Source organism: Ambystoma mexicanum, chromosome 11 (genome assembly GCF_040938575.1).
Source record: "Ambystoma mexicanum isolate Mex_15411 chromosome 11, UKY_AmexF1_1, whole genome shotgun sequence".
Taxonomy (NCBI): Eukaryota; Metazoa; Chordata; class Amphibia; order Caudata; family Ambystomatidae; genus Ambystoma; species Ambystoma mexicanum.
Window position 1 is genome coordinate 1084555902 of NC_090934.1, and position 17698 is coordinate 1084573599.

General features: G+C 48.0%; 1 protein-coding gene across 1 annotated transcript in view; it reads right to left on the minus strand.

Moving 5' to 3' along the window:
* LOC138504127 (proprotein convertase subtilisin/kexin type 5-like) overlaps positions 1-17698 on the minus strand; it is a 1167632-nt gene that overhangs the window by 981800 nt on the left and 168134 nt on the right. The window contains exon 4 of the mRNA XM_069624346.1: positions 2491-2533. Within this exon, the coding sequence (XP_069480447.1) occupies positions 2491-2533 (43 nt within the window). The remainder of the gene's footprint in view (positions 1-2490; positions 2534-17698) is intronic.

The following is a 17698-nucleotide window of genomic DNA, read 5'->3' on the forward strand; positions in this document are numbered from 1 at the left end:
AACATAAAGGATAACACCATAGGTGTATTGCATGTAAATTGATCAACATTCAGATCTCTACACCAGCTGCAGAATTTGTTCCAATGGCAGCAGTACAAAGACTTAGTTGCTGGCCTTCTGGCCGAAAGCAAAATCTCCATTACATCATCTGGGAGGTCCCAATCCTTGTATCTCAGCCTCTCAGAAACCACGCACGAAGGCCGAGTGTCTTGGATGGAGAACCCGACCTTCCCCTTGCGAGAGAAGATCCTCTCTTTGTGGGAGACTTATTGGAGGGCAAATGGACATGTCCAGAAGGTCTGGGTACCATGTCCTCCTGGACCAATCTGAAGCAATTAGGATCATGGATTTCCCAAACTTTCTCTACCTCCTCATCACGTGAGGAATGACGGGGACGGGAGGAAACGCATACAGGAGTGGAAACTTCCAGTTTACAACAAACCCATCTCCTACAGCTCCTCTTGGGGAAATTCCCTGGACAGAACAGTTTGCACTTCCGGTTGACACTGGTCACAAACAAATCCACTTGAGGTGTTCCCCAAAGGGTGAAGATCTTTTGAAGGACTTCCTGAGCTCGTTCCCATTCGTGGGAGACTGCTCAGAGCATCTGCTGCTGTATTCTCCACTCCAGCTAGGGGAACCGCTGATAGGGAGATCCCTTCTCGGATTGCCCAGTACCAGAGCTGCATTGCCTCCTGCACAGTTGCAGTGATCCTACACCTCCTCTTTTGTTGAGGTAGTACATGGCCACTTTGTTGTCCGTGATTATCAGGATGTTCTTTCCCCGTACAGAGGGTAGAAAGGCCTTCAGCGATAGTTTGATTACTCTCAGCTCCAAAACGTTAATGTGTAGTTTGAACTCTGATGGAGACAATGACCGCTGATTGTCAAATCATTGGCGTGGGCTCGCCACGCAGTGAGTGAGGCATCCGTCACTACTGTTATCTCTGGTCATGGGTGCCAAAAAGGTTCTCCTTTCAGAATGTTCTCCTGGCAGACCCACCACCGAAGGTCCTGTGAGACTCTGCTCGGGATCTGTAGGAGGTCTGACATCCTTCCTTAGAATTGGGACCACTGTGTTCTATGAGCCCATTTGAGAGATTTCATTCCTAGGCAAGCTTCTGGCACCGGAAAATGCAGGATGCCATGAGGCAGAGCTAACTCAGAAAGTCGAAGGCTGGGTGATGCTAGGCACTCTGGAATTTGGTGACCATCTGCAGAATGTCTTGAGCCCTCACCTCTGGTGGTAAAGCTTTTCCCAGGGGTGCATCCAGGACTGTTCCAATGAATTGGAGCCTTTGAGATGGTATCATGTGAGACTTCTTGAAGTTGAGGGAGAAGTCCAGTCTGTGAAGGGAGTGGCAGGTGGAGCTGAGATGTTCCAGGACCTGTTCGGGGGGAACTGGCCCTGATCAGCCAATCGGACAGGTAGGGGTAGACATTAATCCCCCCCTCCTGAGACCCACTGCCACCAACGCCATTAACTAGGTGAAAACCCATGTTTTAGTATTAGAAAAAGGAGTGTATGATCTTTAAGCAAGCCATGAGAGAAGCCTGGGAAGAATTGCAAAGGTTGATAAAAACTGTTGCAGAAGTTACAAAAAGAAAGCCAAAGGGCCAGCTGAACCTAGGAAAGGGAACCGCCTGGTTTTCCACAATTGTTGAACCAGAAATTAAGGTGAAATGCTGCCAAACAGCAGCCTGGAGGCAGACCAAGTTGACCAAGAGAAGGTAGTCATTTTCTGGACTTAAAATATGTGTGTGCTGGATTTTAACTACTATAAGAAACGACCCTAAAACAGCAGTGGCTGAACTGTTAGACCAGGAGAAAGGGATCATGCTACAAAGGCCGAAGTTGTACTATTATCACAGAGTAAAGGAAAACGGCCCATAGCGCTGATCCAATTGAACCAGGAGAAGGGAGTCATTCTCCTGGAGCCAATTATGTTAATGTCTTTTGTTTAGTGGTAGGGCTAGAGTAGGAACATTTGGACAGAGGAATGACACCGAGTTTGACAACCACCCTGAAGACGAGCACCCAAATTATTCTTTAGTTAAGTAAAGAATAAAAAACCTTTAGGGATAGGGAAAGATAGGCCTTTTCATTATTATTTTAATACAGACTTACAGTGAAAATGCCACCCATTTGTCCCACTCCTTACTCCAGCATGCCACAAATCGGAACTATAAAGTCAGACGGCAGGCCAAAACCACTTTAGCACTGCCATGCCAGCTAGTGAAAGTAATATTGCCAAACGATAACCACCCCCAGTCTGTTAAAGTTTCATGTTGGCAGATGTCTAGGGTTGAAAGGACAGAGGTATCGCATTCTAAATACATATCGGATCGCGTAGTGCAGAATATATATTTTTTATGATATTAAATAGACATTAAAACTAAGGCCAGGAATGCTAAAGGCAAATGTTAGGCAACATCACACCTTCCATGCACCAAAAAGAAGAAAATGAGGCAATACAAATATGTACTTACAAAAAGTAACCCTCTGAGCAGCTGTTGCAAAATTCAGGGTCATCTGTTGAAAAAATTAACAATGTTATACAGTGCTTCAAATAAAAAAGCAAAATGAACATCAGCACCACGCTGGGTGCGAGAATACAATTTATAGCCTATTAGGCAGGCTTTACCTACCAGTACAAGCTCATTCGAAGGAAAGCAGTTGGTTGCTTGCACCCCCCTCTTCTCCACTCACCTGGCCTGCAGCCCGCTTACCCAATTCTCAGAAGAAAAAAAACCCATTCAAAACATCTACCTTTCCAGTAAGAATGCCACCTTGCTAACTTCTCCCACCGACAGCTCCTCATCGCTCAGGTCCACCACTGGCAATGGAAAAGGGGCTAGGTCTGGAGCCCTAGCAGCCATTTCCATTGCAGCCATTTTGTTTTGTAATGAGGGTAAAAACATGCAGCAAACTGCGAGAAACCTGAGAGTATTCTCCCAAGTAGACCACAAGAATCCCTTATTCAGGTGACCAGGGAAGAGCTGCGCTCTCAGATCCCAATCCTGGGGGTGGACGAGCGAGGGAGGATCATCTGGGTAGGGGAACCCAGGGTTATGCTCGGGGGAATACCCCAGGTGAGACGTGGAACCCCCTTCCCTATAACACCTTTTCCCCATCCTACCAGTGTGACAAATCAACTTCCAGGGCACCAGTGGTCCCGGGATGAATATCAGTTTCTAAACCATCAATCACCCCACACCTTTAGTACATCAGAAGGGATACTAACAGATTGGAATACAAGTGAATTATAAGACCTCCTTGTCCAATTTTGGTAACGTGGATGGAACGGCAGGCTTATCTCTACAAGGTCGTGGATCGTTGGTTAGTTGCAACACAGCAAACGCACAAATATTACCCAATGATAAAAGGGACTGTCCAGTCAAGGTTGTATAATAATATCTACTTTATTATTACTGCAACAGAAAGTTCTAGCACACTACAAATACGACCACCCTGTAACGGAACACAGAGGACAGACAGTTTAACGAAGGAAAGGGATGCACTCTGGATACTGACAAGAGGGTAGTTTGTAAAGTCATCAATCTTACAGTTCAAGGTTATTCGGTCCCAGCACCAAGGGGGCAAAGGGTCATAACTGTCTCTAGGTGCCTTCGGAGAAGGACCAGGGGAGCAAAACCACAATGTACCTGGTGCTTAAGAAGTTCTTGGTGCTCGACAGCATTGAGGCAGTTCGAGTGCGATTCACAGTCCTTGAGACAGAGTTAGTGGCAGAGACAGCTGCGGGTACCAGGCGGTTCGGCAAGTGAGACTGGACATCTGCAGGCTGTTCAGCGAGGCGGCTCAGGGACAAGAATCGTAGTCTCTGTTTTGGTTGGCAGATCTGGAATGCTGATCAAGGCAGCTCGGACGCCTCTTGTGACAGTGGCGTGACGACAGTCAGTGGTGCAGCCGGATGCAGTTCGAGGACTCAACCGTCTCGAAAATGTCCTTAAATGATGGACACTGGATGATGCTTGTGTGGCACTCCTCCTAGCTTCTTCGCAGGGCTTGTGTCCTTTTAAGGCAGACGCCCAAAGCTCAGGAGAGTGATTGCAGGCAATGGCCCTGTCCAGAGACTCTCTGGCACTTCCCAACTAGGAAGGTGGCTGGCAGAACCTAGCAGGGCACGCTGTGTGCTGGCTGGGTACTGGTTCTGGAGCTGCTGTACGGGTCCTCCGAGTCCGATATCTCCTTCTGTTCCCTGGGTGATGTTTAGGGGAAGGATCTTGCTTCCATCATGGAACTCCTGGCCTTCCTTTGCTGGCGGAAGATGTAAGGTAGACTGTACCTTCAGCTTGGGTCCCAATTAGGCCTCCTTACGCCTTTCGAAGTCTTCAGATGATCTGCTAAGTGAGGGGTTCAGCCCTCTTTTAAAGCCAAATGGGCCCCAGTAATTGGTGCAGGCTAGGCCCACCTTAATGAACCAATCCTGGGTCCCCACCAACAATTATTATGCATGAGGTCAGGACCAGAGTGCTCTGCAAAAGGACAGACAAGTGGTTCACAACATATACCCAAGTCCCCCTGTCTGTTGAAGATCAAAGTATCTCTCTGGTTAACTCAGCCCTCTGTGCTCTCAAAAGTGCAGGGTTCCCTTGAAGTTTGTGCTGGGAGCAGACTTCCCGTCTCCCCCAAACCACATACTTCTCCCCTCTGAAAGGGGTCAGCTCTGCAGGGGTTTGCATATGGTAAATAGTGGACCCAGACATGCATTTCACTGCCTTTCATAGAGAGGGGTGGGAACTAGCTTCAAGTTGACACATTGCATACCAAAGGGGTGTTAGCTCCACCGTCCCTGTTGTCTATTCCGGCAACTAAGCCCCTTCAGGCTTTCTTCAATTATGTCTCATTAGCATGTACTGCCACCAGCCGGAGGACAGAGGAAAGCAGATCCATGGGGCCTTTGATATTAAAATTAGGCTACCCATGCTGGTGGAAAGTGTGCCTTCCCACTCCTTGAGATGGTTTGATGTACCCAGGGCTGTCACATTCCAGCTGAATATGACAGGGGAAGATGGCGCCTGTAGGCTGTTTCTTCCCGGAGTACATGGGACTATGCATTTTGTGCAGGAAGCACATGGGCTGTGTGTGGAATGGCCTCACACAGTCCTCGGAGGTTGGTTAGCCATCATTCTTTTTCATTATTAAAAAATCAAAAAAGCCCTGGCGAGTGCACTCTCCCTGTGCGGATGGTAGAATTCCTCACAACCAGGTAGGATATTTAGGAACTCAAATCCCCGCCCCCCCGCACCCGCACCCGCTTCCCAACATGGACACTTTCTCACGGACAACTCACCGTGAGCAACAACAAGACTACCCCCACTTTCTCAAGAGTATTTTTCCGGATTTTCCTAAACTTACTAGTGAAAACTACAATCACCATATTTCCTCCCCTCTGTTTTTTTTTTTAAAGTCACTGAGACGAGGAGGAGAGAGAGATCGGGAGTATGAAGATTACCAACAGGGAACCACAGACACAGAAAACAGACTGTCCCCTTTCTACAGCAGACTGTCCCATTAATGAGGCCAGGCTAAGTCAGACCTCCCTCTCTAATTACTCGCACCCGACTCCACTTGTCCCTCCCAGGCAGCATAAAAGGTGAAGCAGGAAAGCACACTGAGCAAGTCAGGAATGTTGTAAGGGGCCAGAGAGAAGGAGAAAGCCCTAGTGAGCTGCAGAATCCCTGGTAGACCTGGAGGAGGAGAAAACCACCCAAACACCTGCCCTGCTATTTGAGAGGAGACTGCAGTGTGGAAGAAGGAGCTGTACTTCCAGAGGGAAAGACCAGGGGCAGATGGGGTTGCCTGGCGGTACCTGTAGCAGAACTCCTCCCCTGGTCCAGACAGGCGAACCCAGGTACATGAGGGGCAGGAGGTGAGACCCTGACCCAATTGAAACATCCCCTTGTGGCTTCTGCAGCTCCCAAAATATTGAATGCCGTTTTGGGGTGCTCTGAAGTGGGAGCAAAATTAACACAAGTGCATTCTGGGACTGGGAGTCCAAAAACATACTTTTGAAGATTGTTAACTTTGTGAGAGGGGTCCGAGCTGGCAGAGGGAGACCCCCGTGAACCTTGTGAGAGTGGTCCAATTCTGGCACAGGGTGACCTTTGTGAGAAGTCTCTGATCCCGTTAGAGGGAGACATTGTGAACTTTTGTGAGAGAATCTGGCAACAGAGATAGTCCTGTCCGGCACCACTTGGGTGCTCATTCGAAGGTCTCCAGCAGGTGCCCCTCTCCCGAACCAGGAGAAACAACAAGTACCAAGAGGCCTTAGGGGAGGCCGGCGTGAGGTGACAAGGTGGTCATAAGGGTGTCAAACCAAACCCCTTGAACGGTCGAAAGTCTGACAAGTTGTGGAGGCAAACGTGAACCCAACTGAGGGATGCCTGCAAATTCATTGTGATGATAGAATTGTGTGAAGCCACGCTGGGGGCTTAAGGAAAAGCCTGACTGGGGGCTAAGACCCGGATTTAGGAAAGAGAAGAACCTAAGAGGTCTAGAATGACTTTGTTGAAATGTGCACTGTGGTTTAACGTGAACCCAACTGTGGGAATTGTGAAACTGGCATTTGCGGCCGGCTAAGGGGAACACCATGCAAACTGTGAGATTGTGAAGCACGCACTTACCATAGAATAACAGAGTGACCCAGCGAGACGTGATCACCCTCCAGAAGCCTCCGTTTAAATTGGCAAGTGCTTTGAGAGGCTAACGCTGAAAGAAAGATCGGATCCCGGCTGAGGGGGATCCTAGGGTGAAGAATAATCACCCGATGTGAAGGTTACCAGAAGGAACCGTTTGCTTTGTTGTTTTTGGCATATTAGGCCCTCTGAAGCAAGAGACTTTGCAGGAGAAGAGGCTTGGGCACAGAAGGCCCCGACATAGAGAAAAGTAACTGTAAGCTTGTGCCGGAGAACCCAGCAGTGTGCTGTGCACAAGAGTCCCGCTTTGTCCCGTGCTAAAAACATGGGGAAGGGAGACCCCGGCCATAACATCCTGACTTCTCATTTGGTGAACACTTCTTTCTTTTCTTGTGAACATTATCCCACACTCTTTTGTAGCATAGCGGTAAGGATTAGCAAATATTCTTTTTGTAGTATAGGCCCTGTTTATTGGACTAGACTCCACGAAGACACTATTATTATTTGAGTGTCGTAGCTTGCTCCCATCTTCAATTTAGGATTAGATTAGGCGTTTATCTCAACCATTTTTACAGTTTAATAAACATCCTTAAACTGTGATCACTTGTGTCCATCTTACTTTGAAACCATGTCTTCCTTACAAAGCTCACTGCAACCCATTTGTTTTACTCAAATGAATTGTTCCTCAGCACCCTTGATGTTACCCCCGGGTGGTAATGTCAAAACTCTGATGGCAGACGTTACCATCCATTAGTAGCCCTTAGCCTTTGCTAATCGCCCTCGATTTATTCAGGCCATTGCCGAAGACTGACATGCCAATACGGCCTGCCACATTGAACTTTATCTAAATATTAGCACCCTTGAAACTGAGAACAACCTATCGGGTTGCTTGGCTCACAAGCTTTACCAGCCAATACAAGCCCACGTTCCGAGCAGGCATATGGCTGCTAAAACTATTCACTGTTCCCCTTGCACCACCCACCCTTCATCCATACCTCCACATCAACATCACCCTCAATTGAAACTATGTTTTGCACTAACCTCACCCCACCGATGCCATTTCTGCCAACACCTGCTTCACCTATGCAGTACCTGCCTACAGCTCCTGCCCGGGACCCCAACTGTGATTTCCATGGAGGCCATTTTTCTTTGAAGGTAAAAAACTGCCTGCGTACCATTTTTTCTTTTGACTTTATTGGTACACTTGGCATTGCATGGCACAACTTCACAACATAATAAGACAGCAGTACGAATATCGCATAATTCTGGGACGGTCAAGCCTGGAAATGAACCTTTCAGACAGCATTAGGGGAAAACAGGTATACATCAGCGTGGCTCCTGTAGCTGGAGTTCAATGACATGAAAGCAGTTCACTTCTATAGTAGGGACTGGGGTGTATGCAGTTCTGTTGTGTGCCAGAGATCTGATTTAAGTGGATCCCAAATGTATTTTGGTCTGTATTCAGGTGATTGCATGTGTGCCCATTGTTCTTCCATATTGTTAGCCGATATCACATCCCTCAGCCAGTGGTCTTTGCTCAGTGCATTTACACTCGTCCAGCGCTGAAGAATGCAGCACTTGGCCAATAAAAGAAAGTCGCACAAATTTACACATTACCCAGTGAAGGGTCAAAAATATGAAAAAGGCTAAGTAATGGTAGAGGGGCAACCTTTTTGCCCGTAATTTCTGACAGCATCCTACACACATCATTCCAGAAGGCCGCAAGTTGCAGGCAGTCCTACAGCATATGGAAGTATTTAGCATGGGGATTTACAACGTGGGCATGCTCCAGTCCCCTCCTTGGAAAACACACACAATCTGTTTGGAGTATAATGATAACTGTGTAGTATTTTAGTTGTATCAGTTGAAATCAGGTTTTATACGACACTTTGTGTGTCTGTGTGCACATGTCGGACCAAAGGTCATCAGTGACATCTATTTGGAGATCTTCTACACATTTGGCTCATACATTGTGGTGCAAAATGCCCAAGTGAGTTTGGATTAAATGGTACAGGGTCGACACTCAACTTCTACGGTCGCCTGCTGTCAAAACAAATCCTAAGAAGGTATTATTTGCAGGCTTAACTGGGAAGCAGCTCCATAATTGCATACACGCTTTGCGCAGCCCCGCATACAGCAACCATTGCAAGGATGTGTTGTCTTTGAGCCCTGGGACATCAGTGGTTTGGATGAAGTTGTCCTCCCTATACAGTCAACCCAGTTTGTGGAACCCGTGTCGTGCCCACGTCCCACGCGAGCCGGCGTTGACCCACATTTTCAGAGAGGAAAGTGTTCATGGTATGGGTCATGTATACCCATCTCCTTCCATATTTTGCACCAGGCTAGTGCTGTGACGCTTGTGGGGTCAAATCTGCAGTCATCTGTGAACCTGTCGGGAAGAACCAGCAATCGCAAGTCCTTTTCCCCTGCTGCAAATTTTTCAATTTGTGTGTAGGGTGTGGTAGAGTCATCACCAAACCAGAGTGCCACAATTTGTGCCTGTGCAGCCATCCAGTACAATTGAAAGTTGGGGACTGCAAACCCACCCTTATCATATGGCTGTGCTAGTGTGTCCCATTTCAGTCGCACCACCCCAGAGTGCTAGATGAATTTGCAAATTTCACTTTCTAACACTTGAAAGAATGATCGCCCAGGCCACAATGGTATTTGGAGAAAGAAATATGAAAGCTTGGGAAGAACAGTCATTTCGCCGGCAACCGTAATGGGGAGAGGAGTCCAGCTGGAAAGCTTAGATCGTAGGCGAGTCATGTACATTCCGTAGTTGCTGTCATGTAGCTTAGGGCTGTGACTTGCAACTGTTACCCCTAGGTAGCATATGGATTATGGAGTCCACTTGAATCCTTATAGCACTTTGGGTTGGGTGGTGGTATCCGTGAGGGGAAAGTTTGGATTTACTGCAATTTACCCAGAGGCCTGATATCTCCCCAAAATGTAGGATATCCTCCATTACAGGTCGTAGGTGTGCTTGTGGGTTTCAAATATATACCAATGCATCATCTGCATAAAGCTAAATTATCTGTGGTTCGCCCGCTATTCTGATCCCACGGTGCCCATGTTGAAGTCTTATCATATCCGCCAATGGTTCTATAACTATGGCAAATACTAGTGGTGACATTGGGCATCCCCGGGGCGTGCCTCTGCTGATCTCAAATTGTGGGGAGAGCAATCCGTTCGTATTGACCCTGGCCATTGGCGCTGTGTAGAGGAGGCGCAAAGCCTTGAGGAACCCTTGGCCAAAGCCACATTTAGATAACACAGTGTACATGAATCTCCATGATACGGAGTCAAATGCCTTTTGAATGTCTAATGCGCCAGCCACCGCTTGTGCCCCAGGATCTATCTGTGCTAATATATTGAAGAGGTGGCGTAGGTTCAGTGCTGTGGATTTGCCTGGGATAAATCCTGACTGACCCGGGTGAATAATGTACAGCATAATTGGTGTCAGCTGAGTGGTCAGAATTTTCGCAAACACCTTTACATCCATATTATTTAAGGATAGGGGCCGGTAGGATCCGCAGGCTTTTCGGGTTTTAGCAAGACCGTGGTAACCGCCTCGCGTATGGTGGCAGGGAGCGATTGGGATACGAGAGACTCCCACCAGACCTGGAGAAGGTGTGGGGCAAGGGTTTCCTTTTAGCATTTGTAAAAATAGTCTGTAATCCCGGGTGGCAGCTGGTCGATCGCCTGAGTAATGTCAGATAGACACATTGGGAGGGGAGGGGGTTTAATAAGGCCTTGGTGTCACGCGATATCTGACTGAGTGGGGGTGCATCTAGAAACGTATCAATCTCTTCCTGTGTGCACATGACTTTGTTAGTGTATAGATCCCTGTAGAAACCTGCAAATACCTCATTGATGGCCGTAGGTGTGTCAGAGTCACTCAAGGTATTCACTATGGGTGAAATGCACTGGTTGCGCTCTCTTTGCCTCACCATGCGAGCGAGCAGTCTCCCAGGTCTGTCCTCCTCCCTGTATCTCCTATCGGTCATTTGGGTGTCAAAGAACTTGCCTTTGCGGTCAGCATGGGTCCTAAAGGCGTCAATGGCCTCTTTGACCTGTGCCAGCATAGCGTAGGGGGGTCAGTAGCTAATTGACGTTCCAGCCTCCATAGCTTGCTTTCGCATTTCACTATGCTATGTCGAATGGTTTTGAGGGTACTGAACTCTGCCAACATTGCTATCCACCAGATATAGACCTTCAAGGTTTCCCAGAGCATACAAGCGGAGGGTAGAGAGCCTACATTTTTTTCAACGAATAGTTGCACATGTTCATCAATAGTGGAAGCAAACGCCACATCCTGTAGATCGAGCGGCTTAAGGCGCCAGTTGTTGTGGAGCCTAGAGAACATTGCAGTGTCCGAAGATACTAACTGGGGAATGGTCAGAGTAGGTGCGAGGAAGCATGTTGACATCAATGACCCCTCCTAGTAGCGTGTCAGTGATAAGCCACATATCTATGCGGGAGTGGGCATCATGGACCGATGAATAGAAAGAATAGGAGAGGTCATCTGTATGTAATGCTCTCTAGGCATCCACCAGTCCGAGGATATGCATGACCTCTTTAATCGTAGAGCAAACCTGTGTAAGTCTTCTCTGAGTGTGGGTGGATCTGTCTATTTTTAAATATAGGATAATGTTAAAGTCAACCCCCTTCTCCCTCCACAATACAGGGATTAGTGGCTATCGAGCAAGCTCATCTAGGATGTCTGTGTAAAACGGAGGGTGATCTATGGTGGGGCCGTAAACCTTCAACAGCAGTATTTCTGTATCCGCAAGAACACCAAACACTAAGACATATCTGCCTAGAGGGTTGCCCTTTGCATGTTTACACTGGAATGGGAGAGATTTGTGTATCATAGTTATGGCCCCTCACCCCCTAGTTTGTGAGGACTATGTAGTATAGAAGCGGTTACCAGCCCAGTTTTTAGCGAATCGTTCACAAGTCGCTGAGACAGCGTGAGTTTCTTACAAGTACATAATTTGGGCTTTGTGCCTTTCAATATATAGGTGTATCTTCCGCCGCTTATTTGGATTACCTAAGCCCCGGACATAACTTGGGCAGTTTATGTCTCACATTTGGGTACAAAGTGATTAATGGCGTCTCCCATAATATATAAATCTGACCTTCCCTGTGTCTTTAATTTCCTGCTCGTGATTCTTATTCTCTTAGTTGTAAGTGCAGTGCGTGCCAAGTGCATTTTTAACAAACGTAAACTCCTCCCACCCCCTCCCGCATCTTCCCTGGAACTAGGGAGATGGTACCGCCCAGAAAACATCCCAAACTGTTACACAACATTGCATGGGGGAGCTGGTTCACGGGATCACCCAGGTCAGCACAGGACTTAAACACAATAGGAAGGATAAGTGTTCACGTATATCTTATACAATTGCCCCCGCCAGGGCAATTATATAAGTGTATGCTCCACTGTAGTATATACTCCACTTAATACCAGAGTGGTGAATACAGTGGCAGTAACAGAGGTATAAACATTTTTGTGTGGAGCAAACAATAGGAGGTGTATGATCAGAGGAAATTAGGTCACCTTTTTAAAAGCAGTCCTTGGGGACCGTGTTTGTAGTTCAGAGCATCGGTAAGGTATGGTCTAGAAACTTCATGGCCTCCTGAGGCAGCGTGAAGAAGAACATTTTGTTATTCCACTCCACACGTAGCTTGGCAGGATATAACATTGCATACTTCATATTATGGTGTCTTAGCCATTTCTTGACTGCTAAGAAGGATTTCCTCTCCTGCTGAACGGTCACTTGAAATCGGGATAAATATGATCCAACATCAAGTCTCCCTATTCACCGGCCACTCGGGGATCATGTCCCGATCACGGTAGTTAAGGACACGGGCAATGATGGGTCATGGAGGTGCCCCAGGTCTAGGTTTAGAAGCCAGGGATCTATGTGCGTGCTCAATTGCAAACTGCAGTGATAGCGTTGGGTTCCCCAGGAGGAGCGGCAACAGGGTGTTCTCAATCCACTGCTTCAAGGGTAATTCAGTATTATTTTCAGGAACTCCTATGACACGGATGTAATTGCAACGAGAGCGTGATTCTTAGTCGTCGTTCTTTCTTTCAACCTGGAGTGCACGCCTGGATAGTGCAACTTGGTCACATCACATGGTGGGCACATCATACTCCACTGTCCCCACCATCGTTTCAGCCTCCACTAGGCGCTGATCGATTTTATCTATGCAGAATTTAATTGCGTCTATGGTGGTGGTCATGTCGTCAAGCTTACTGTACACCTTGGCAAATCTTTCTTCCATGCATGCCATGTTTCAGTGCGATCCATCAGCGCTGCTTCTGGTTCCATGCTTGCGGTCGTTCCACCGGTGGTCGGTTGCTTAGAGGTGGATTTGGTGTTCTGGCTCATGAAACTTTGGTTTTTAGCGCTTCCTTTTGTCTTACTATGCAAGGATAGGAGTCACAATCTAAAGTTAAGAGCGCCTCCAGGATATCTAGTGCCCTAGTCCAGTGATCTGTTGTACTGCAATGGCGACAGGTCAATGTTTCCTCATTTACCAGAGGGTGCAGGTAATGAGGTTAGCCCTTTGGGTGGTTGGGTGGGGTTCAGCACCCTCCCCAGGTCTCAATCAAGTCCCTTCACAGCACTAAGTAATAGGGGTGCAGGGTACTGCCAAAGCTGCGTGTAGGCCAATGAAGCGACTGTCATTGCACTAGATGTTAGGCACTCACTCGCCACTGCGGTTGCCAGTGAACCAGCTGTGTTGGAAGATCACCTTTCTATTGTCCGTATGATTTCCGATACTTGCCCCAGGGAGCCGCAGGGTTAAACCTGTACTGGTGATCAAGTCGCTGAGTGGCACTGCGCCTGTAGTTTCAGTTCTCGTGGCCCTGTAGGGTACACACCGGCAGGCACCCCACAAAGCAGTTTCGGGCTGGTATTGAGATTGTGGTTATCCAGGGTGCTGCGCAGGGCGGCCACCCAGGCTCAACCTATAATGGTGGTCAGGTTACTGGGCGATCTTGCACCTGTAGCCTCAGTTTTCTGGGCCCTGCAGGGTACATGGTGGTGGGGAGGGCTGTTAGTACCCGACGGAGTAGTTGTGCGCTGGTTTTAGGGTTTATGGTCTTCCAGGGTACTTTGCACAGGGGGAGGGGCACCTGCCGTAGGTGTGTAGAAAGAAAAGCTGCCCCGCAGCGCCAGAAGATCCCCACCACGGTGCAGGTGTTTGGGTCCCAGCAGGGTGCTGCAAAGTATTATCTTTCCGGAGGAGGAGGGGCCTCATGCGTCGCAGCCGGGGGTGCTGTAACTGTGCTCAGCAGGTGGGGGGGGGGGCAGGTGACCGCCAGCCTTTCGCTCCGGTCCCTGGGATCTCACCATGATGGTTGGCGCATAGCAGCCATCCCCTGTGGTGCAGCAGGTGGCACGGGCCATGCTTCGTCCTTCACTGTTGCCCCGGAGCGAGTTGCTAGTTTTCCACTCCTCGTTCACCGATCGGGGCTGGGGACAGGTCTGTGGGCTGCAGGAGCTGTCTGGGGGCTCGTCGCTAAGTCGTGGTTGTAAGAAGATTCGCCCTAGCCGGCCTCATGTGTAGGACCTCAACACGTGAGCGACCATCTTGTTCGTCGCGCAACAGCGCCCCCTTTGTTTTTTGTTTTTTTTTTAAATAGAATTTGATATTTTCTCACAAACCATATCATCAGAAGCCACCACAACTCAACGTGCTTTATGGCTTGCATCCTATAATGTAGTGGAACTGTGGATTGAGTGACCCCCCACCCCCCGCACATCCGCACCCACAGAGCATCATCAGTTTCCTTACCCAGGTCTTTTCCCCACTTCAATCTAGCAAAAAGAGGGTTTACAGGCTCTGCCAAGAAAATCGCTTTGAACAGCATTACAGGTCGCAGGGGTGCTTGTGGGTTTTCAAATATATACCAGTGCATCATCTGCATGCGCTCTGGATCCCATGTTGCCAATCAACTTTTCAAAGTCTATTAGGTCCCTACGCAAGTTGGCCCCCAGTTTACGGTCCGTCAATGTGCACTTTATCTGAAGGTACCGAAATACATATAGCTTACTAATGCATAAGCACTCCTCCAACTCGTCCCGAATGCCGAAATTTCCCTCTAGCCACATTTGGCCAACCCTGATCAGGCCCGCCACGTACCAGAGTTGAAACTGTAGTGGGACCACCATTCCCCCCCTCAGTGGGGGAGCCCATATACAACTCAGGGGAGACAGCCATGTGGAAAGCCATGGATTATCACTACCCTCCCTCCAGGGGGACAGTAAGAACCAGGTGTTGAACCATGCTTATTGGACTCCGGGACCGGGAACCCATAACCACACCCCCAACAAAACTGGGGCCGCCACTGAGTTATCCATATACCCCCACTGCTTTCAGTATTGGGGGTCCAGGTGACCAGCCATTATTTGGAGTTGCCTTGCTCTAAAATCGGATTTCAAGTCTGGGAATCCAACCCGCCTTGGGAGGATCAGGGCTTTATATGAAATCCTATGTTTAGCCCCTGCCCATAGAAATTTCAGTCGGGCAAATTTCCCCTCGTCAAGGAAAACCAATGGGACCACCATTGAGAGCATTTAAAAAAAAAAAAAACTTGGGCAAGACCACAAATTTTATACAATTCAAACGCGCCATTCATGAAAGAGTTAGTCGGGACCATCTTCCCAGCTCAGCTTGCACCACTGACCAAAGCGGTAAGTAATTGGCAGCAAAAAGATCCCTGTGCAAGACCTCTATCCCCAGGTACCTGAATCCCTCGTTCTGCTCCCGCAACGGCAGCGTCCCTACGTAGTCCGCTCTCTATCTAGGCTCATTTTTTTTTTTAAACATATTTTTATTGTTTCCCATGTAAAAAAAAAAATCAACACGTTAATCCCTCCTAACTCCCCACCCCCCACCCTCATCACCCCCTGGAAGATTAGGACCCCATTCGGTTTTGCTTCGGGAACGTTTATGCGCTGTATATGTCTGATATTTTGATGTTACGCGGGCACCATTGTTCCATGGAGTCCGACTTCAAGTATTCCAAAACTGCCCCCCATTCCTCTGTGAAGGAGTTCTTCTGGTCCTGTAGGTGGTGCGTAATCTTTTCCATGGTCATTTGAACCACACCTTCTGCAGCCAGGTGAATACCAGTGGTGGATCTTGCTTTTTCCAGTTTTGGGCAATCGTTGCCCAAGCCACGATGACTAGTCCCATGAAGCTCCTCCATTGTGCTTTGTGTAGACACTTGGCCTGTAAGTCCTTGAATCCACATAGCCACACCTGCTCCTGCATTTGGTCAGCCTCTGGGAACATCTTTGTTATTTCCATTTGCACTTCCCTCCAGAAGTCCTTGACCACCTGGCAGTCCCACCAAATATGCCCCCACGTGCCTGATTCCAGGCATCCCCTCCAACAGCGATCTGATGTTTTCGGATACATCGTTTTGAGCCTCTCTGGAGGGTAGTGCCATTGAATGATTATTTTAAGCCACATTTCTCTGGTTTGGACTGCCCGGGTGAGTTTTGGGATACACGCCCACAATTCCGCCCATTGCTGTCTGGATATCTCTTCCCTCAGCGTGCCTTCCCATCTCTTCTTGTATGTCCATCTGATTTCTTCTTCTTGTATATTGATAAAGTGATATAGTGTTGACACCAGTTTCTTATCACCTGGGATGGTTATTAGGAAGTTTTTAAATGATGTTAGGTCCCTTGTGGCACCCTGTAAGACTTCTGGTGTGGTGAGCCAATGTTTAATTTGCTCATATTTATACCTATCCGCCTCTGTTAGGTTCCATATTTTTTTTTGGCAAATGTTCTTATTTCATTGTCTTGGATCATTTCCCCAATTTCCCTGCACCCTGCGGCTTCCCATTTTTCTAAGGCCCCAGATTCTTGTCCCGGTGTAAACTGTGGATTTCGGCATATGGGCATGAAGGGTGCCAGTGGGGTGGTCATGATACCCCTCTTGGTTTGTTCGTCCCAGGCATCTAAGGTGATTTTCATGACCTCGCTAATACAAAGATTCGGGTGTCCATGTTGTTTATATTTCCATAGTAGGTCCTCCAAGGAGGTCCTGGCAACCGCCCTGTCTTCTGTCACCCAAATTGTTTGTTGGTCATCCCCCAGCCATTCCTTCAGGACCCAGAGTTGTGCTGCTTGATAGTATTTCCTGAAGTGTGGGAGTGACATTGCCCCTGCCCTGGTTGGTGCCGCGAGGATGGCTCTGGCAACTCTTGGGGGTTTCCTGTTCCACACGTAGGTCAAGATGGCCTTTGACAGTGCTTTAAAGAAGGAGTTTGGGACTGTTATTGGGAGGGCATGGAAGAAGTACAGCACCCGGGGGGAGTATGTTCATTTTCACTGATTGAATTCTGCTCCACCATGAGACCCTTAATGGGCACCATCTATCTAAGTCCTTCTTCACTCTGGCCAAAAGCTGTGGGTAATTACTCTTATTTATCCTGTCTACCTTATGTGCGAGTGTTACCCCTAGGTACTTGATAACCTCCTCTGCTGTTTTAAGACCTAGCAAGCCCGCCTCTTTATCCAGTGTCCCCTTATCCCCTGCTAGAAACAGGATCTCTGATTTTTTTTCCTGTTTATTTTTAAGCCAGAGATCTCCCAGAATGCCCCCAATTCTTTTAAGGTTTGTGGTAGGTATTTCCCAGGGTCCTCCAGGGCCAGTAACATATCATCTGTGTAAGCTATGACTTTGTGTTGTCTGCCCGCCATCACTATCCCCCTTACCCCTACAGATTCCCTGATTTTAATTAGGAGGGGTTCCAGGAATATGGTATATAGGAGAGGGGAGAGGGGGCATCCCTGTTTAGTTCCTCTTGATATCTCCACCCTATCCGTGACTTCCCCATTTATTGCTATTCTTATGGATGGGGAATTGTAGTTGACTTTGACCATGTTTATGAATTGGTCACCAAATCCCATGTGTTTCAGTGTTTTGAAGAGAATGGACCACTCTACGCTGTTAAAGGCCTTTTTGGTGTCTAGTGAGAGCAATATTGCTAGTGTGTGGG